Raw genomic sequence first — 23,251 nt, 5'->3', positions numbered from 1 at the left:
AGAACACAGGAGCTTTCAATGAATGAGCTCGTGCCAGTTTTTTAATATTTATAGGTGGTTTATTTGGAATTCAGAATGCAGGGAATAGTTAACTTTCTAGTCTCACATACAGCAGGATATATTGTTTTCAATAAAGTTAAAATGCAATACAGTAAAATGGAAAGTAATATAAAGGAAGATTATTGCAGATTTACAGACCAGTATTTAATCTGAACATATTATTGTACCTGTAGCAAATAGATATAGATGTGTAGCAGTCTCAAGCATTTGAACAAATTTGAGTACATACTGCATAATAAAAATACCAGCTAACATTTCTTGAGAATTTACTGTGAACCAGGTATAATTCAGGTGCTAGATGTGCATTGCTTCATTTTATCCCCAACACTACAAGGATGGTAGTTTCATTATCCACATTTAACGAACAAACTGAGGCACACACAGGTTAAGTAATTTGCCCAAGTCACACATACTAAATGTGGACTGGGACTTGATTCCTCTCAGTCTGGCTCTTAACTACTAACTTACTAGGAACTGTGCTACATGGTCAAGATAACAAAGATGAACAAAACATTGCTGTGCCCCAGGAAACTTTTAACAGTAAGACAGTGAACCAGAAATTCTTGCACAGTATTATACATAATGCACAGTGTTAGAGATACATGTGTAATACAGTGAAAGTATAAACTGGAACATATACATCAGTCTCTGAAGTAAGAGGACAGGGGACAACTCAGGGGCCTTGTCCCAGAAGTGGCATTATGTAAGTCAGCCCCAACTATGAAATTCATTCTATCTAAAGAATAGTATGGCTAATTTTCTTTTGTTCCTTGCTCCAGTGTAGAGAAGATGAGAATAGGCCAGGGAGTACTGAGTAACTCTGGGACTGAAGCCAGGAGAGAATGATAGAGAAAAATGACCTTTCTTATCAAGTTTGTCCTAGAGCAGGCTTGAATTGATGTATCCTTCAGGTGTTCTCATGTTGGTAAAGGGACCCTGTGCCCTCAAAGTCAGCTCTACAGAAATCATTAAAAAACAGATAAAAATTAGTGGGGAAATCAAAGAAAGAAACTTTCTCTAGGTTTCTGTAAGACTTGGCTGGGCCTATAAGCAGACCTATAGGTCTCTCAATCAAACTTAGAATGAGGAAATTTGTAAAAACTAATGTCGAGGGTATCTGAGTAGGTCTTTTTTATTTTTATCCTCTTACAGCCATCTTTATCTGCATTTGCCTTTCAGAATTAGTCTTTAGATTTTCAAAGATTTTTAAAGAATAGCTTTAGCCTCTGGTCTGTTCTAGAGCTTTAGAGGAGCCTGGGGAGTCTAGACGGTATGTTTAGCAACCAGAGCCAGCTTGGCAATAATTTGTGAATAAATATGCATTACATACTGCCTGTTGAGTTCACACTCTGAACAAATGCCACTTCAGAGGGTCATATATTACATCAGGTTATTATCTTCTGAATTCACTTAATGGCACAGAAATGATTATCCATTAAGTTTCTTTGATTTCTCATTGTTTATGTTATTGAATGGTTTTTCTCCCTCTCCACCCACACTTCCCTTATTTGTTTTACATCAGTCTACCACAGCATTAGCATGAATGTTTTTTTTTTATTAAGGTTGGACTAATGAAATAAAAACTACTTCAGTCATTTTCTTAGCATGAGAGAGATCTGTGCAGAATAGAAGGAAAATCTGCATTCTAGGGGAAAAAAATAGGCTCAAAGAAGGGAGGAAAGAAAAGGTGCTTCTTAGAAAACAAAAACAGAAGGCAGCAGCCAGGTCTGAAGTGCTTTGTATGTTCCACTAGAGAGTGTGGACACTTGATCCTAAAACCTAGATAGAGAGCCATTAAAAGGTTTAAAGAAGGAAGTAATATGTTCGAATTGGGGTATTTTGAAAGATCACTCTAGCAACACTAGATCGGCAAAGAGGGAAAACCTATTAGATAGATATTGGGTTTGTACAAGGAGAAAATAGTAAGGTAGACTTAGGGAAAAGGAGAGAAGGGGGGGATTGGTTTGAGACATCTTAAATGAAAGGTTCTTCAAGATTTGGCAGTTGGTACAAGAGAGATGATGTCATTCACTGAGATAGAGAACATAGAAGTGGGTTTTTAAAAAGAGTTCTGTTTGGGATGTTTTGAGTTTAAGGTATTTATGAGACGTCTCCTGGAAGCAGTTGGATATATGGATTTGGCATTCAGACTAGTAATACAGTTGAAAATACAGATGTGGGATTACAGCCTCAGGGTGTCTGTGGATGCAAAGTGGTGAGCTCACTCAATGACCATATTTACCTGAAGAAAAGAAAGCCAGGGACAGAATGTGGGCCTTGTATTTAATACTGTATAGAAGAGAGTAAGAGGAGCTTCTGAAGGATGGGCGTCAGCCAGGTCAGCCTCATGTCTAACTGGAGAGGTATAACACAAGAAAAGGAACAAGGAAACTGATGGCACTGGCGTGAGAGAAAGCTTTAAAGAGGCTATAGGAAGTATTTTCTGCTTCGATGTCACGTTCTTAAAGCAGCCCTCCCTGGACACTCTATTTAAAATCAATCCTTTCCCCTATCAAAAGGTTCATGAGACTGAACTGTCTGCTTGTTCACCTTGGATAAGGTGAACCATGGACCATGTTTAACATAGAGTAGGTGCACAACAAATATTTGTTCAAAAGTATAATCAGTATACGATGATGTTATTTCTATTTTTAAATGGATCTGAATGCATTTTACCTCTGTGACCTTGGGATCTTAATGGTTATATAGAATTGAGATAATCCCATCCTCACACATTGGTAAAGAGGTCTTCTCAGATAAGAAAATACCCAGAGCAGTAGCTGACACATATCAGAGCATTTGCTCACTTGTTCATTCATGGTGGCTACTCATTTGTCATTTTGGTGGTGGACTATTGCTCTGCTCCACAGAGCGTCTTCCCAGAGACTGGTGGTATCTCCTGTGCTTCTCTCGTTATTAGAAGTGAAGGAGGAATCAGTGACCTGTACTTCCTGCCATCTCTGTCCATTCTTGATAGCTTTGCAGATTTGTAACTGTTAAAGTTTGAAAGACCTCTAGAAAATTGCCAACCTCACAGTCATTATGTTTATTAGATTTTTTAATCCCAAGTTTCCCCAAGTTTGAACAGAATCCAAATGAGGTATATTGAATTAAATGTGCTGGAAGATATCAGTCAGAGGAATGTTTTGATAAAATATTTTTCAAATTTCCATGTAGCTATATTATGGAGCATGATATCAGAAATAAAAGAAGAGCCAGGCATAATGGTGTGTGCCTGTGTTTCCATCTCCTGGGGAGGCTGAAGCAGGAGGATTGCTTGAGCCCAGGAGTTCAAGGCCAACCTGAGCACAAAGCAACATCTCTCTCTAAAGTAAATAATACATACATAAGATATTAAGGAAGAAACTGAAGTTGTTTCCTTGAGTACAAGAGTAGAATTAGTTACTTTATTGAACATCACATATAGAATCATTAATGTAAGATGTTGCTCTTATCACTACTATGGATATTAATATGCTACTGTTCTTCTTTTAGTAGTGAATGGCTTTCATTAATATTGTGTGCTATTAAAGTTGGCCAGAAGCAAAGTAAGAAGTTTTGGAGCCAGGTGCAGTGGCACATGCCTGTAATCCCAGTGGCTCAGGAGGCTGAGGCAGGAGGATCAAAAGTTCAAAGCCAGCCTAAACAACTTAGGCCCTAAGCAATTTAGCAAGACAGACCTTGTCTCAAGTCTTTTTAAAAAATTGTAGAGGCCTGGGGTTTTGCTCAGTGATTAAGTCCCCCTTGATTCAATTTCTGGTAACCAAAAAAGTAATTTTGGAAGTATCACCATTAACTATTTGGTGATTTTGTAATAGTGGTGGTTATTTCTCTCTCTCTCTCTCTCTCTCTCTCTCTCTCTCTCTCTCTCATAAAATGCCGTGTGGGATAAATTAAAATTAGTAGGTTTAATTTAATTTAACAGCTCCTCCTATCCAAGGTAATGTGGCTGATGCTATGACTCCAGCTCTGATATTGATGTCACCACTACTGGACATTGCTGTTCTGTCTCTGGTGGTTTTTAACATTTGGCAGTTTTTAACATCTTTTTCTCTGAAACTGGAGCACTACAACTCTGTATTAGTTAAATGTTACTGTTTAAGAAATTACTCTAGGGGCTGGGGTTGTAGCTCAGTGGTCGAGTGCTTGCCTCGTACTCGTGAGGTCCTGGGTTTGATCCTCAGCACCACATAAAGATAAATAAATAAAATAAAGGTATTGTGTTCATCTACAACTACAAAAAAATCTTTTTAAAAAGAAACTAAAACTCAATAACTTCAAACATAATTTCTAATCTAGAAGCAACATTAGCTAGATTATTCTGACTGTCTCTCATACTTACAATCAAGAGATCAGCCAGAACTGTAGTTCACTCAAAACTTGGCTAAGCTGGAAGATCCTCTTCCAAGCTTGCTCACATGCTCAAGGCAAGAGACCAGTTCTTCACTCTGTGGAGGTCTTTATCAGGCTCTTGTGACATAGCAGCTAACTTTTCTCAGAGCTGAGAAAGTGTGTGACCCCTGGGAAGCACCTTCTCGTATAACCTAATCTCAGATGTGATGTGTTAGTCGCTACCTTCCCCAGGGTGTAAGTGTGGCCTTAGGGGGGCTGTGCCAAGACCATTGTGTTGGCATCCTAGCTCCAGTACTGCTATCTCATGCACCTGTACCATCCCTCCCTTGCCCAGTGGTTACTCTTTCTACCCAATGGTGGTTTAATTTGGTTGCATCATTGCCTTTCTGTACTAGCTGGTACTGTTCAGGCTCACTGCTGTCCTCCCCCATGTTTCATTACCTTTGAATGGTGACTCTGCCTCCCCTTCCCTCCCGGAAGGAAGGGGAACCTTGCTTCTTGGTAGAATTTTAGCGCTATGTGTCACTAGTTTCCCCTTGCATCATCAGACATACCCAGCTACATTTCTTAGGATCCAGACTTTCCAAGTGCTTGTTATAGTCCAGGCCCAGCCCCTTCCATCTTGAGAAATGGTCCTCCCAGGTAGCTTCTGAATTGATGAGGAAGGTCCCTTTAAATCCCCAGTGTTCCTGGTTCCCACCCTAGTGGGTAGAGGTTTAGTCACTATTATGCTATACACCATGGTTTATTGCTGCTCTTAGTGGCAGAAAATTTGGGCATTTTAAACTAATGTCACTTTATGGTGTTTTAGTTTCTGTGCTTATAATTTATTCCCTCAATTTGAGGAAAATGTCAAGATCATTTTGAAACTTAGTATTCATTTGTGAAAGTACCTTGTAGTTTTTTTTTCTGTAATATTTTGTATCCAATTTGAGAAATTCCCACTGTGACACATTGACAGTGTATTTAAAAGCCAACAGATTCCTTTGTTACTTCAGATGTGATTGTACTCTCATGATATGTGGAATATGACAAAAAACACTTTAATAATTTATCTTTTAGTGACAGCTCTATGGAATTTTTTTATTTCTAATGAACCCTGAACCTTTTAAGCAGAAACTAGTTACTATTTGGTTATGCTTTTACCTATTTCCAGTTATTCCTTTAGATATAAACTCTTATCCATCTGGGATACTAACCAAGAAAAATAGTAACAAAGTCTGTTGTCCATCGGGAAATGCCCCTGTCCATTTACACTGAACTTGGATTTTTCATGAAACTCCTAGCGTTCTTCATTGTGACAGTTTATATCAGGTCGAACTTGACTGAGACTAGTTCTTAAATTGGAATCTAAAGTGATGCTGGGATTTTCCAGTGCTCGGGAAATTGTACTGGTTTGTCCCCTAGTCTTACATTGACTCCAGAGAGCTCAAGCATGTTTTCTTGTTTTGTTTGTTTATTTTCCTTTCTCTACAGAGAAGAGAATTTGTCTCTACAACTTGTCTTAAAGGATACTGTGGTATATTCTTGTGCTATCTTTGGATCTAAATTAAGTTTTATGGTTAACTTTTAATACATATCTTTATGATCTGACAAGGTTATGATAGCTCGGGGAGCAATCTCTGGTTTTTCTCAATCGTGAGTATGTATAACCTCAAATGTGATGTTAAATGTGTTTTGCATTCCGTTTCTGTCAGAGCGATAGTAAATTGTGGAGCTGCTTGATTTGGTAAGTATACTGAGTCCATTTATTTGAACATACAGTCATTAACTCACCAGAGCTAATCAGATTTTACATATACTTTGTCAACCATGCCCAGTAACCAACTCTGCCTGGTGAAATATAATTAATTTCAAGCTGGCATAATGGGACATAGCCTTCTAGTCCCCTCTAATCCTGCTTTATAGAGGTCATCCAAAAAGACTCACCTTCCCAGCCAGGTTTTTCAGTAGTCACTAGGTCCATCTGTTAGAGATCCTGAGAGCACAGTAAAAATTATTTGATTTTAGTAAATGAATAGTTAGGCTATAATTAGTATATGTCAAACCGAAGTTACAAAATAGCTTCAAACATTTGAAATACCTGCTTCTGTCTGCCAGTGTTAGCTGGCAAATACATAACAGAAAGACATACGTTTTCCTCACTGTAATCATGGTGGCATAATTTTTGGTGTGTTTAATTGGTTGACTCTGATGTAAAATACTGATTAACTTCCTCTCTGCCTTGAAACTGAAAGCATTTGTGATATTATCTCGGCCTCTTGTCTCTGTGACCATCTTCTCTGGTATTGCAAGGCCATGGATAACTTGTACACTCCCTAGGTAATTTGAGACTACTTATTGCCTGCTAGCTGCATGGGGAAGGTGGATATTTGAATTGTAGTAAAGGGATGGAATGAAGAATGACCAGTATTAGTATCTTCATCTGTGTTATGTCTAGCTCTTCAGATCAAATACTCTGGAAAGCAGGGGACCTCTGCTATCTTTGAGAACTCCAAGAGATAATGGAAGCAATGTATTTAATAGTTGCCACTGCCCATGTTACCTTGTACTGGTTACTCACATGGATGTGTCAGCTGTTGCAAGTCTAGTAGGACCCCAAGAAGAGAAGACATTAAAAACAATTTAAGGGCCAGTTGTGGTGGCTATAATCCTGGCTTCTCGGGAGGTTGAGGCAGGAAGACACCAAGTTTGAGGCCAGCCTGGGCAACTTAGTGAGACCCTGTCTTAAAATAAATTTTTGTTTAAAAAAGGTTGGTAATCCCCACAACTTGGGAGACTGAAGCAGGAGGATCCTAAATTCAAAGTCAGCCTCAGCAATATAGCGAGACCCTGTGCACCTTAGTGAGACTCTGTCTCAAAATTAAAAATAACAAAAGAAGAAAAAAAAACGGTGGGAGTGGGCTGGGGATGTAGTTCAGTGTTAAAGTGCCCCTGGGTTCAATCCCTAGTGCCAAAAAGGGGTGGGGTGGAAGCTGAGTGCAGTGGTGCACACCTGTAATCGCAGCAACTCAGGAGGCTGAGGCAGGGAGAAGCGCAAGTTTGAGGCCAGCCTTGGCAACTTTATGTCTCAAAATAAAAAGGACTAGGGATGTAATTCAGTAGTAGAACATTTGCCCAATATGCATGAGACTGTGGTTTTAATCTCTAATAACACACACATACACACACACACACACACACACACACACACACTTGAGGTTTCCAGGAAGTATGATTTCAAACATGGAAACATTTTGCTGCACCAGCAATGATTTTATCTAATTTTCTTTGAGTAAAGGCTTAGAGTTAGCAGTAAGAAAATGAAGCAACCACAGCCTTTGCAGGTAATTATCATACAGAAGCCGAAAAGAACCTATTATCTCCAGTCACACCCACTCCACAATCACTGGCAGGACCTTCATGTCTGATCACTTATTTCCACATCCACCACTTTTCTAGTCCAAGCTGAACTACTTCAGGTCCCTCCTAGTAGGTCTCAACAATAGCCACTCTTGCCTCCCCCATTGTTCTTAGAATGGAGGACTTCAATCCAAGGTCCATAAGCTTTGCATAATTTAACCTCTTACTTCTCCAAGTTCATCTCATACCAATTATTCTTCCACCTAAGAGCCTTGCACCACTGTCGATTTGTCTGGAGTATCTTTCCCTCTTTGCCATCTTGTATATTAGTGCAGACTAATAATTCCCTCTTCGAGGATATGTCCTTTCCACTTTCCAAGCATAGCTGTGGGTTTCTGTAAGCCAGTTTTGTGCTTTGTGACTCACCCTGATGCTCCCTGCCTTGGTTAAATGGACCAGGAGTGGACACCTAATCTAGTTTGAACCAATCAGAATTCTCCAGAGCAAATTTGAAATTGGAACTAGGAACAGTTAGTCTCTTCTGGTTGTTGTACTATAAAACATTAACTCTGAAACTCCAGAGTAACTATCTTTTGTGCTCTATGCAGCCCTAAGAAGCACAGGGTAAGAAAAGCTGACAGAGGACTAGGGCTATACCTCAGTTAGTAGAGTGCTTGCCTCTCATGAGCAAGGCCCTGGGTTCAATCCCCAGGACCCCCCAAAAAAAGATTGACAGAAAGTCAGAATTAAAGCAGCTACACAGAAATGAGAGCCCTGCCTTCTTTCTCATCCTGCTTTTCAGTCCTTTCTCACCAATGATCTGCTTTTTTCTCCTGGAATTCTCATATTTCTTTTTTGCTAATGTTAGTTCGTGTAGGTTTTTATTTGTGCAACTAAAAAGAAGCTTTAATGCAACTAGAAAAAATAAAAAGTAGTCACTGAACCTAGGTAGACTAGGTAACTTCAGGTGCCTTACAAAATTTTTTAAAAATCTTAATTAGCTTGACGACATAAGAATTTTAAAATTACAACGACAAAGACAAAAATGCACTTCAGAGTGAGTGAGAAATTTAGCACTTGATGGTTTCTCCGGTACTCTGAACAACTTAATAGACCAACCGGGAATAGTTGAACCCAGAGTTAATCAATAGATTACAAATACACAAAAGAAATCCTGCATATTCTCTTTCTGGCTGTTTTTCACTATTGTTATCATAAAAGAACTTAATGACTTTTCTTACATTTTCCTATTTTCAGTGGGGTTGGGAATTTTTTTTTCCTTAATGAAAGATGAATGACTCCAATTCCATCTGTCCAACTAGACACCTTACTTTTTACCCACCTGTATTTGGACTATTTCTTCCTATTTTGTGTATTAAAGCTTGAGTAAGCTACTTATTTCTCAGCTACAGAGTTCTAGTCTTTCTTGCATTTGTCTGTATGCTTGTCATTCAACTTAATCTGAATCCTAATTTCAGTATTTTGTGTTTCACTCTTTAGCTGTTCATTTTCTATTCTAAAAAAATTGGTACTTTCCAATGAAACATTGAGTGTTGAAAAATATTAACTGTTTCCATAGTAACTAATGAGACTGGCCTCCTTACAATGGCTTCCTGAATGGCCACAATTAAATGGGTGATAAGATTAAACCACCTCTAGGTTATTGGAATAACTCAGTGATAGAGTGTCTTCTTTGCATGCAAGAGGCTCTAGGTTCAATCCCTAGCACAGTAAAACAAAAATAAAAACAAAAAAAGATGATGTCAATCAAAAAGGGATCACTCATATAGCAAGAAATGAGCTCAACTGAGATTTGAGATCCAGAGACCAAATAGACTGTGTTGCTAATTTTACAGATAGTGTCCTCAAACTGGAGTTTTTTAGTGTAGGTAGAACTTGCAGATTAATATTTGGCTAAGTTTGCATGTGTAAAAACAGTTATAACAACTGTTTTATTGTTCTAATGTAATAGACCTATATTTCTCTCTGTTAAACTATCCATCTTTTATAGAGCATTGAGTTGTCATGATGGATTCTTTGAACATGGCCATTTTTCTAAAGGCGTAACAATTGATTTTTTCAAGTCTTAGATTTTTTTCATGTCTGAAATCATTCCTATAGAAAACTTCAAGCAGTAACTACTTTTAACAATGCAGACTCCCTCTAGGTACAAACTAGCTGTTCAACTTACAATTTATTACCCAAATTTTCTTTTTTTTTATTTATTGGAAATATACCTACATGATCTTACAGGCAGCCTCTAATCATGGGCTTGTTGAAACAATGTTATATGATTTTGTCATGGCTCTAATCATGTCAGTAATATATATCCATATTGAATAATTTTAAAATTAATTATTAATTAGATTATTAAATTTAAAATTACTACTGTGTTGTAGGCATTGTCCTATTAACTCTTCAAATCTCAGTCCCTCTATTTTGAAAGGTATTATGAAACTTAAATAAGAGTGAATAGGGGGACTGGAATTGTGACTTAGCGGTAAAATGCTTGCCTAGCATGTGTGAGGCACTGGATTCAATTCTCAGCACCACATAAAAGTAAATAAATAAAATAAAGGTATTGTGCCCATCTACAACTAAAAAAAAAAAAATATATATATATATATATATATATATATATATATATATATGAAAGAGTGAGTAGGAAACATTTTATATGTTATTATCTCTCACCCTATTACTTCGGGACCCATATATAGTAAATTCAAGATTTACAAAGTTTATTCTTTTTTGTGTGTGTATGTGGCAGGGTTTGAACCCAGAGGTACTTAACCACTGAGCCACATTCCCAACCTTTTTTTTTTTTTTTGAAACGGGTGCCTAATTTATTTAGGGCCTTACTAAGTTGCTGAGACTGGCTTTGAACTTGCCATCCTCCTGCCTCAACCTCTCATCCTGGGATTATAGGTGTGCGCTACTATACCTGAACTTAGAAATATTTTATAAGAAAAGTGAGTTTATAATTCAACTTCCATGCCCAAATATAGTTCTGCTTTTGCCTATTTTTCTTCTCATAAATGTGCAAATGTTCATGTGAAGAGTGGAAAGGAGAGGATTAAAAGAATTACTTTGTTGTAGTTTTTCTTTCCTCTCTCAATCTTATACTATGTTGCCTTTGTAGATGACAGATTTTTTTCTCTTTAAATGAAACTGAAGTTAACGGAAGCAAGTGTCATTCCAAACTTCTTGTTATTTGTAGCTAACATTCAATTTTATTAATAACATTAATAGCAGTTAACATGTACTGAGTTCTTAGTATATACAAGGCTGTGTACATTTTATTGAGTCTAAAACAAAAACAATGGTAAGATACACCATTATTTTATCACTAAGACAAAAATTGCTGCTGAGTAAACTGTAACAAAAGTGAAATTAAAATATTCAGTTAACATCTATTGAAGTACTTCTTTAAGCTTAGATTTTTTTATTATGTGTTATTCTTGTACATCCATAAAAGAAAAATACAAGTGAGATAAATTAGTCATGTAGTTCAGTAGTAGAATGCTTGCCTAGCCTACCAAAAGAAAGAAAAACATTGATAATATGGCATTTTTTAAAAGAATACTCCACTGCTCACTGTTATCTGGGATTTTCTTCCTAGTCACTGACACCCATTCTGCAGGCTTTGACATGCTTCTACAAGCAATGACAAAGTCACAACTGCAGCCCAGCCAACAGCAATTTTAAGAAGCATATTTATGACTTTAGAGATGTCAAAATGTAGAAAATATGTAAGTTAATGCACTTTAGAAAATGTATTTCTAACTTAAATTTCACAGTAATCCCAAGAGGAAGGTTCTGTTATTATACCCTTTTTAAAAATGATGTAAGAAAGGCTTGGAAAGGTTAAATAGATTGCCCAGAAGTACACAGTTGGTGTGTGGTCAACTCAAGTCTGTCTGGCTGCAAACCCTATATTCTTGCCACTGTACTATAGTGACTCCATTTATATTCCCCAAATAATTAACATCTTTAATATGGATGCAGAAAGAATATCCTAATCATTCCAGAGAGCCAAAACAGTGTATATTGCTACAGAAAGTATTTCCCAGAGATTCCCAAGCTAAAATTTTTGTGACTGAAGACTTAAAGGACTCCCACAAAGATCTTTAGCTGAGTATAGATCCTACAATTTAGATTTCTAATTTAGATGAGTGAGTCCCTCTGCATTTTGATCAAAAGATTCTCATTTTCCTAATGAGCTATAGTGACTCTAATGATTTTCATATATCTACCCCAGCTTGAATTTTATAAAAATTAATGACATGGTAAAGTTTTCTATTATCTAGTGACAGAAAACAGAACTTTACTGATGGATTTTTTCTTCCCTTGAATGAATAAATGTACCTGCCATTCCCACCTAATTTTTCATTCCAGAATGGTTTCAGACTCTTGAGTACAAATCATTCTGACCTACCAAGTCTGGCATTGCCTGTCTTGCCTGCCACCTCCTGTATGCTTGTTGATTTACTTAGATGCTTTTTGTTGTTTCTTTTAGTCTTGTTAGATGTAAGATGAATACTATTGAGAAATTTTATTTATAATTGTACATAGCAAAAGAAAATGACACTTCATAGCAAGCAGAGCCCACAGTCATCTCCTTGGAACTTGAGGGTTTTTTTTTCCCCTGGCAATAAATATCAATACTAAAAAAGGGTGCAGTCTCTTCTTAGGTATTCAAGAGTGTGGGCTAGAAAGTGTATCTTATGTTCCTGTCAGATGATAAATAATTAGTCGGGAAATTTATAAATGAGACAGAGATTTGGCCAGTCAACCAAAATTATTCACTGAGCACATGCTATGCAGCCTTGTTCTCTGTGTGACACAGAATACAAACAAGCCATAGATTCTTCCTTCAAGAAGTATATAATGTTGTGAAAGGTAGAGACACTTAAAAAGATAAAGCATAATGTAATACACAGCATATTCTTCTCATAGTTTCAGACCTTACCTGCTGTAAGAGCTTAGAAAACTCAGGAAAGTTGAAGGTGTTTTGGAATAGTCAGCAGGGCCATAAAAAGAAGTTCAGAGGACAGGACTTGTACAAGTAGATGAAGGGGGACAACATCCCAGGCAGGGAAAATGACATAAATAAAAATGACCCTAGTGCTTAGCATAAAACAAGTCTCTCCCTAGAGTCACAAGTTATTCAATGTCCTGTCACAATTGATGAAAGCCTCCTTTGGAACACAGATTGCATTCCAAATTGGTTGGCTTCTTCTTGCTGTAGAAGGCTTTTATGTTTGTATTTTGTTGCTATGAAAAAGTATTAGGCACTGTGGTGCAGGCCTGTAATCCCAGTGACTCTGAAGGCTGCGGCAGGAGGATCACAAGTATGAGGCCAGACTCAGCAATTTAGTAAGACCCTGTCTCAAAAATGAAAAGAAAAGAAAAAAGCATTAGGCACAGCTTAGAGGAATTTATATTGTATGCATTAGTGAGGTGATGGCTAATTTGCATTATGCTGGAGCCCCTGAAAACATAAACCCTCCTTGCTTATATTAGACAGATTTTGATGTTTTGATCATTTTGACTTCTGAGTTAGTTTTCTCCCTGTATCACTATGGGAACAGAGGTAACGTTGCCTCCATCTCCAATACTTTTTACTTTTTATTTATTTATTTATTTGCAGTGCTGGGGATCGAACCCAGGGCCTTGAGCATGCAAGGCAAGCACTCTACTTACTGAGCTATCTCCCCAGTCCTCCAATACTTTTTAAAAAGTATTTGATTTGGAGTTTTTATCCTCCTTCTTATTCTTTTTTTTTTTTTTTTTTTTTTTTTTTTTTTTGTGTGTGTGCTGGAGATCAAACACAGGGCCTCACCCATACTAGGCAAACACAATTGAACTACACTCCTAACCTTTATTTTCTCATTTTTATTTTTTTAATCCAGTCATTCTTTATGATGAGGAAGCAATTATGAGTCACCAAGCTCAATGTAAATTCTGCGTCTTAATTATTATTATTTCTTAACATCTTTTGTATCAGCTACTGTCTTCCAGTTTACCACACCTTTAGGAAATATCATTACATCAAACTGGGTACTAGGGTTATTGAACAAGCTAAATCTCTGACATGAATGTTGACGAGCTGTCAGCAATGCTAGGGCATAGGGAGTGTGGAAACAGGTTGTGTTTTCACCTAGGGGTAGATCCCAGAGCACTCTCTACAGAAATGACAAGTCAGAGGAAAGCAAACCCATATTCAGGGTAAGAGAAAATAGCAGTTTGCTTTCCTACTGCAATTAGTCCTTGGTTCTTATCTCCTCAAATTGAAGCTTTTATGCTTTTTCCCCTGTAGTCTTTCTGTTTCCAAAACTCCTGTGATCTCACATAAAAAGAAAAGTGTCCTTGAACTCTGAATAATGGTGAGCCTCTCAAATCTCACAGGAATATATAATGCAAGGCTAGAGGTTTTCATATTACTGAAAGCAGAAGTGGTATATAATAAGATCTACTGCTTACTGAAAGAGTTATCTTAAAGGAAAAGTAGCTTTAAATTTTTAACAGTATCACGTGAAAACATTTACTTCAAAGAGTGGAATATTAAAAAGCAGTTAATTTTGTCAGAGTTAAAGGCTTCATATTGATTAAGGTCTTAAAGAAAAATAACCAATAAATTTTATATGATCCAAAATGCCATTTGAGTTAATGTCTGGAAAGCACTTAAATAGGATCTGACATGTAAATGCTGTGTAAGTGTGGTTACAGATGATGGACTATGGGTGATTTCTTAACCTAGGGAGTTTTTCTAAGTAAGTGAATATCCCTTTTAGGGCTTATTTTCTTAGAAACTGAACTATTTTTTCTGGCTTCTTTTTGTAACCCTGTAGCAAATGATACACATTTAAACTGAGAAGAGGAAAGTTAACTGGACTGTGAATTTTTCTTGAGATTATTATTCCCTTTATAGACGGAATCTGATTAATTAGGCTTAAATGATCCCATTCTAATTTAAATTCCCAAACATTCAGAGTAGTTAAAAAATCAGCAAACTGGAGGACTTTTTAAAACAAACATAGCTGATGATCTGCCCTTGTGTTCTGAGGATTTGATTATTGCCACTGTTTGGTGGTGAGGAATATATGTTTACATAGTTTGGGGCTTTTTTGTTTGTTTGTTTTCTGGTGGTTGTGGTATTTTGGGATGTTACTGTTTTTGGTTTTGTTTGGTGCAGTGTTGGGAATGAAACCCAGGACTGCATCACGCTAGCAAGTTCTCTACTACTGAGCTATGTTCCCAGTCTGTACATCTTAGTATTTTAAATTCTTTCCCTGTTTAAAATATAGGAACTTGCCAGGCACAGTGGTGGAGTGCACCTGCAATCCCAGAGACTCAGAAGGCTGAGGCAAAAGGATCACAAATGTGAGGCCAGCCTGGGCAACTCAGTGAGACCTTGTCTCAAAATAAAAAATAAAGAGAGCTGGGGATGTAGCTCAGTGGTAGAGCACCCCTGGGTTCAATCCCCAGGACCACAAAAAATAATAATAGTAGAAACTGTAGATCAGTATTTAATTACCTTCTTATCTAACCAGGAAGGAGTTCTTAGATATAAACCAGTGAAAGAAGATCTATACATCTGGTTATAATAAAGGTTTTGAACTTCCATATGTAAAACAGATTTAAATAAGATTAGAAGATGAGCAGACAAGGCAAAATGATTTGTTGCATTAACAAAGAGAAAATATTTTTAATTTTATAAGTTAAGATAAATATCAGCCTTCCTGTTTTTTTAAAATAGGCAAATAACCTAAGCCAAAAATTCAGAGAAATATAAATGACCAATACACATGTTAGAGAAATGATCACTCTAGTTACCGAAGATAGCGTAATTAAAATGAATTACTTTTTTTCCTGTCATAAAGTTGTTTTTAATTATCAAGCTTGATGTTATTAAGGGTACTAAGATTGTAAAGTGACACATCTTTCTGGAAGTTAATTTGGAAAAATGACATTAAGAGCATTAAAGAGATTATAGCTACTATTTTTACACCCAGGAGATTATTAAAAAAATAAAAGATCTGACAATACCAAGTACTGGTAAAAATGTGAAGCAGCAAAAACTCTTTCTTATACATGACTGATAAAAATATTGATGTGATTGAGGAAGTGATTGAGTTTGATCTTGAAAAGCCAGCAGTTCTTCTAGATTGATACCCTAGACTCAGAACTCTTGTTCCCTTTTCACCAGGACACTTATGCAAGAATGTTCCTAGTAGGGCTGGGGTTGTAGTTCAGTGGTAGAGTGTGTGCTTAGCTTATGCAGAGGTCTGGGTTCAGTCTCCAGCACCACCAAGAAGAACATTCATGACAGCATTTTTTAAAGTTTTATTTTAGTTTGTAAATGGACACAATACCTTTATTTCATTTGTTTTTATGTGGTGCTGAAGATCAAACCCAGTGCCTCACACATGCTAGGCAAGTGCTTTACCACTAAGCTACCACCCCAGCCCTCATAACAGCATTTTTCTAATAGCAAATATCTGATGATAATTCAGATATCCATATAGGGAAACTGATAAATAGTGGTATTTTCCAAACGATGAAATCTGTAATAGAGTAAAAATGAAAGCAGCACAGTTAAGTGTGTCAGTATGGATGAATCATAAAAATATGCTGATTAAATAAAGCAAATTATAGAAGAATACACTAGGATGCCATTCATAAAAGAAAGCAAAAGTAGATAGTTAAAAGAAGGAAAAAAGTAAGAGAAAGCCAGGAGTAAGGTTAGTATGAAAAATAAAAAGTAGAGTAAAAATTCCTATTCTTGTTAGAAGTGGACTACAGACTTGACTCTAAAGCTTTCTAATAACTGATATTAAAAAAGAAACATGCTTCATGATACCTTTAAAATAAGAATAAATCAACTGCTCTGATACTGAGACCTGAAATTTCTCCCCAGATTATCCGTGTGGGCAAGTTATTTAATTCTTTCTACTTAACATTACCTTTTCTATAAAATAGAATAATCATAGTACCTGTTATGTATTGTTCTGAGAATTATATAAGGTAAGTTCCTAGGACAGCACCTGACAGGTAATCTGTACTCGGGCACCTACTCATTAGCCATAACAAATAGCATTCTCAAGACTGTCCTTACAGAAGTCAATATGGAGTAGATATTATTAAGGGATAAGTGGTAAAATATTCCTCCCCTCAGATAGGGAATGTTACCAACAATAGGCCAGAAGTGTTGTGAGTAAATGTTCTAGTGTTTTGTCTGTGTTGATTCAATACATATATACTGACCTCCTGTTATACCAGGTTTTCTGTCTGGTAACTATGGGATGAGTACAGGACTTATTAAGTTGGTGTCATGCACCATCCAACTCTAAATAGTTTAATCCTGGAATCATTCATGTGTTGAATAATGAATAAAAGTTTTGTATGTACTTTTTCTACTCTTCAAATATGAAAGTGGTATTCTATAAGACTAAATAAAGACTGAGAAAAAGCAATTTTGAAAGGAAGGGGTGCAGTAATAGTAACTGAACTTAAGTCATGGTAACAAAAACAGCTGAGGCTGTTACCTTCCTGAGAAGTAATAAAAATATTAATTGCAAAATAAGGAAAATATTAATTGCTACATTTTATGCATAATGACTAGATATCAAATCATGCTAATGTCTATACATATATTTTCTCATTTAATCCATATGCAACAGTATTTCAAGATCACAAATATCTCTAAGGAAATTTTGAAGATTTGCAGGGGTGGGATGGGGGTAAGCAACTTGCCTGAAGTTACAGACAGCAAGTATGGGTTCAAGCCAGAATTTGAACCCAAACCTAAGCACATATTTTTAATCACTTCAGTGTATTCATTCTTCCGTGGAATAAAACCAAAACTTATCAAACTTTGAAAACCTTTTTCTAGATCTGAAATATTTTCCCTAATACAGTCAGCAAATATATTCTGATTTTTTATTATCAGTAATAAATTCATGGGCTGGGGAGATAGCTCAGCTGGTAGAGTGCTTGCCTCGCAAGCACAAGGCCCTGAGTTCGATCCCCAGTACCGCAAAAAAAAAAAAAAAAAAAAGTAATAAATTCATGCATCAGTTTTATTATCTTCCTATTTGGGACTGTCAGACAGACAAGTTAACTTTTTCTGGGTCTTACCATATGATTGGGACTTATATCATTTAGTCAATTAATTTCATCACCAGTCTGAACTTTATTTAAAAACAGTTTTTTTAGACGAGGTCTCAGTTTGTAGCCCACGTTAGTCTCAAACTTTTAGGCTCAAGTAATCCTTCTAAGTCAGCCTCTCAAATAGCTGGGATTACAGGCATATGCCACCACATCCAGTTAAAACAGTTTTTTAAATGGAAGCAATCTTTGGATTTCAAGTAAAAAAGTCTAGAGTTTAGGCTTGAAGTGTAGCTCACTGGTAGAGTGCTTGTGTGGCATGCATATCAATCCCCTGTATCATAAAAAAAGAAAAGGAAAAGAAGCTAGTTTGACAGTCTAAATCCCGTGGTCCAAGTCTCCAATGTTTGTTTTGGCCCTTGCTGAGGACACTGATCTATATCCAAATTGTCTAAGGCAAATTGTAGGCCATCTTCCTCAGCTCGCCAAGGCAACAATATTGGTTTTGACTGTGAAGAAACCTCTTACATTTAAAGATCAAGAAAATTTAGGTCCCTGGCAATCTGGCTTAGGGATCTCTGATATACCCGTCCAATTGCAGAAACACAGATTTCGATTCCAACTCTGAAATATGTACATCATGCTCACTGGGTTAGGTTTACAGTAGAGAGCATTGCCTAATCATTTTTCCTTTTGATGGATCAACATCAGTATCAACAGTATCAACAGTAGCATGGGTTAAAATCTCAAAAGCCACATACTGTCAGAGTGAAAAACAGACATGTTCAGCTCAGTGGCCTGAGATCACTATGCAGTCTTGCATCATACAGGTCAGAATCTAGAAAAAGCCTGTCAAGAAATTTATCATTCTGAAATATTTGTATAAGGGAAGAATTTACTCTGGGAGATAGACGAAGTCTCCTGAAAGGTAATTGGATGAAAGAAAGAAGACATGATTGAAGTTCACAATTCTTTTTCCTTTTACTATTTTTTAACCTTAATTTTGGACTTTGTTCATTAGATGTTTTCTTTTCTTCCTGACTTCCCATCTTCCTCAGATCATTTCATATAGATATGTGTAGACCATCTGTCCTTCCAAAAGGCTACTCCTTCTCTCAACAAGGGGCAGGGATGGGAATGGAGAGACATAGTGTGGATAGAAAGCCAGGAAAAATCTTACAGACAGTTTTTTGGCTTCTCTTTTCTGGCCCTTCTCTGCCTGCTCTGCAGCCCGCTGGGGATCAACAGGGAGACGACAGCTTGTATTCATTTGAGAAAGTGGCAGTGGCACAAAAGGGAAAGTGCTAGGTTGTTCAGCTTTCCTTTAAACACAGAAAAGGGACACAGATGGTGGGTGATGTGCTGGAATGCACACGTTCTGTGCCACAGGAGCAAATAGAATGGAAATTCTTAATTGTCATTGAAGTGGAACATAGGAGGTTCCAACATAAGTGGAACATATGTTTGGCTAAGGAAAATGCAAGCCCATGATTCAGATTGCTTCCAAATATACAACTAGAAGCTTTCTACATTGTGATAATTTTGTCATAACCTGTGTCCTTCTCCAAGGGCTCTCCCTTACCTTGGAGATTGATTGCATGTGAGTGTGCCCACAGGATTGTCAAGCCATGTGTACTTGGCTCATAGGGCCATGTTATGTCTAGCTGCTGCCCTTGAAAATTTAATCCCAATGAAGGTCCTTGAGGTACTACCTTCAGAAATCTTGGTAGGTCTTCAGTTAAAAAACGTTGAATTAATAGGACATTAGTTCATGTCTGTTCCCACGCACAGTTTTGTGGAGAGAAAAAATTTCCCATTGCTCCCTCCATCCATGTTGAGAAGCTCAGAAATAGGCTTGGCTGTAGCTCAACGTTAGAGTACTTGCCTAGTATGCAGAAGACTCTGAGTTCAATCTGCACCACTGGAAAGAGAAAGAAAAAAAAAAACAACTCAGAAATAAGGCAGCCCTGCCTCAGAAGACCCTACAGATATAAACAGAGGTGCCCAAAATCAAATTTTAGAGCTGAAGTAGTAAGTTTCAAAGTGAACCATACTACATGGATGAACTGAATTTTATAGTTTTTAAGCCTTTCAGTTCCAACTTCATAATAACAGAATCCATTATCAAAAGCCAAGTCTGAATTTTCAAAAGAACAGTGCTAAAAATGCTAATTTAAACATCAGAATTGTTACTTGGGAATCTCTGCTGGAAATTGTCGTTTTTTGCCTTTGAAATATAATAGAGGGGGATCTTTGCCACTGTGGAGAATAAAGGCCTTTCTATGAGCCTTGAGCAAGCCGCAACTGCCGCCAGTGTTACAAACGAGAAACATTTCAACGTTAAATCTATCTTGTGGTATAAAGCTGAAAACTCATCTAGAGCAAACAGGGGATGTCCCACAGCTATGAAGCCCTCCAGACAAGGGGAGAATGAAGGCCCTAAATTGTTAAAGCCTAGCCCCAAGATCAGGGACCTCTGCTTTGTTTCAGAACAAGTCCAAAGATGCACCCCCAGCTTTTACCCAGGTATCAGATTTCCCTGAAAATCTGATCTCAACATTGCAGAAACTGTCCATTTACAATATTTCATCAGCCTTCCATTTTGTTTCAGGATGGCAAATTGAACTATAAATCAAACTTAAATTGAATCCTGAAAACTTTTGGTATTGTCAGAAATTAATCAGCTCTGTGGAAGTGATGGTGTGACAAACATGATATATTGAGTGTTTGAGTTGAAAGGGAGGCCTTCACTTAATATTGATGATGTTGATTTCTTTGCAAATAGTTTTGCTTCTTACTTAAATGTGACTTAAAAGCCCCACGGCTATCTTCGTTAATCTAAAACAACTTAGTGCTGTCCTACAAGTTGCATGGGTACTACTGCTTCCAAGCAGGAAACAGTGTGGCATTGAGATAGTCTTTGGACCTAGCCGGACTGGGTTTGAACCCCAGCCATGTCACATGTAGCTGCACATTGCCTCAGTTTTCTCATCTGCAATGTGAAATTAATAATAGCTGTTTCATAGAACTATTGGTGATTAAAGAATGCATAGGTGAATTACCTGGCACATAGTACATGCTCAGTAAATGGTGATATTATTAAGATACAGTTTTGTGCCTTCTTTATTGCTATAGTCTCATCAATGGGCAAGTAAGATGTGTATCGACTTACCAAATCAGCTAAGAAAATTAGAATTGAAAAAGAATTCACTTTTGACTGTTTACTTCTTTATTTCACATCTCACGTGTAAATCTCATCTCCCTTCTAGATTCAGGTGAGGTTCCTGAGGATAGAAGCATAATTTTTTCCTTCTTTCCTGTACCCTACAATGATAAGTACAAGTGTTAAACAACTAGAAGACGTTGAGGAAATGCTTGTTGATGTGAACTTACCTAGTGACATCTTAGATCTATGTGTGCTCCTCTCATGAGAACAGATTAGGCTCTGCTGTGTAGAAATCCAAAAGTTTCCCTGTGATTGCTATTTTCCAGTAAAACCATGGAGAAATTTTGCCATCTTCAAATCATTTCTGTCTGATTATTGGACCATATCTAGTCATTTTATTATTTGTTTATAAGTATCATTAACATTGCAGCTGCAACTGAGATAGCTTTCTTGTCTCCACTTTAAATGAAAATTTTATTTTCTGATTATCATTTAGATTAGCTAGAGGTCTTTTATATTTAACATTTTCATCTGCATATTTAAATATATTTAAGAACTGGAGATGTAGCTTAATAGTAAAGTGCTTGCCTACCATGCCCAAGGCCCTGAATTCCATCCCCAGCACTGAAATAAATAAATAAATATAATTCATTTATTTTTCAGCAGCATTTGTGGCAAACAAGTCTGAAGAAAGCATCCTACATTTTATGTATTTTTTTCCTGAGCTCTATTGATATCCTAAAATTCAGTTAACCGTTTTAGGGAAACTTGAAAATACATTACTTTTATCTGAAATCCTCAAAAGTCTGAGTGTACAACAATATAGAATACATATTGAGGAACTGACTTAACTTTACATACATGTAACTGACCAAATTTGTAATAATTAGCTTTTAAGTTCTGAGAAGCAAGGACACAGATAATCTTAATTATTACTAATAATGGCATGGGTTTGTATAGAGCTTTAAAATCGTGTTTATCCCCACTAGGATGTTCCTGACCTCTGGAAGGTATTAGAGACTGTTGAGTTCTACTTTATCCTTGAGAAAACTGAGGCCCAGGATAAGTTGGGCAACTTCCCTTAAGTCATAGTTAATGACAGTCTGAGCTAAAAACCTGAATCTTCTGTTTCTTAGTAGTTTTTTCGGTTCTTGCAAGCTTTATGCAACTATGTTCTGCCATCTTAACACAATTGATTATTCTACATTCCTCATCAAAACACTCACCATTTGACTCCAAGAACATTCTTTCTGTTTCTCTCTCAGTTTGAACGCCATGATCCTGTGGATGGGAGAATTACTGAGAGGCAATTTGGTGGCATGCTGTTGGCCTACAGTGGGGTGCAGTCCAAAAAGCTGACTGCCATGCAGAAGCAGCTCAAGAAGCATTTCAAAGAAGGAAAGGTAGGTCACTTTGACTGGAGAAAGAAAAGAGGCCATGGGAATATCTGGTTATTGCAAAGATAGCAACGTAATAGTGAGAAGATGTCATGAACTAAGGATTATAACTAATTCATCTTTCATACCAAAGATCCAAAGGGAGGGAAAAAAAAGCAAAAAAGAAAGAGAAAAAAGTCCCAAATAACTCCATGTTTCTTGTTCAGGCAAAAGGTGGTACTGTGCACTGAGATGGAGAATTTCAACAGGAGGCTAGCTTGGATTGGAAGAAAGAGTTCAGTTGTGGATGTCTTGAGTTTAAGATATCCATGGACTCTCCAAATAGAGACAATCAGCAGACAACTGGATATTCAGTCTGTCTGAGGTAGATTTGGGAATCATCAGTACACTATTAGAGTGAAAACCATGAGAACAGAAGAGGTTTCACAAGGAAGGCATTACACAGAACAGAACTGTGGGTCAAGAATCCAGTGGAACACTAACATTTAAGCCCCTCAGGAAGGAAATCTAGAAGAAATGGTTATAGAAATACCTAGAGAGAATAGAGAAATCAAAGTGAAGGAAGGAGCAGGTTCAGGAACTGAGGGGTCTGCATTGCAACAGAGAGGCACTAGAGTAAGATAAAGATGAACTTATTGGTTGGTTTTGGTGAAATGGTAGTAACTGATGACCTTTGGGAGAGCTGTTCCATTGGAGTGGTGTAACTGGAAGGCAAATTAGATGGGAAGTAAGGAAGAAGAGAAAGAGAAGAGGCAGAAAAAGGCAGAGGAGGGTCTAGACAGGGAAGTCACATATGCAAAATTTTGAGATAGCGTATTAA

The 23,251-nt window shown here is 37.1% G+C and overlaps 1 protein-coding gene across 6 annotated transcripts in view; it reads left to right on the top strand.

The window, feature by feature from the left end:
- Micu1 (mitochondrial calcium uptake 1) overlaps nucleotides 1-23,251 on the top strand; it is a 202,204-nt gene that overhangs the window by 139,065 nt on the left and 39,888 nt on the right. For all 6 annotated transcript variants that reach the window (XM_047552393.1, XM_047552392.1, XM_047552391.1 and 3 more), the window contains one exon: nucleotides 22,300-22,437. In XM_047552393.1, coding sequence (XP_047408349.1) covers nucleotides 22,300-22,437 — 138 coding nt within the window. The remainder of the gene's footprint in view (nucleotides 1-22,299; nucleotides 22,438-23,251) is intronic.

This window comes from Sciurus carolinensis, chromosome 5 (assembly GCF_902686445.1).
Source record: "Sciurus carolinensis chromosome 5, mSciCar1.2, whole genome shotgun sequence".
Taxonomy (NCBI): domain Eukaryota; kingdom Metazoa; phylum Chordata; class Mammalia; order Rodentia; family Sciuridae; genus Sciurus; species Sciurus carolinensis.
The sequence above is the reverse complement of the archived record's forward strand: the minus strand, read 5'-3'. Positions and strand labels throughout refer to the sequence as shown.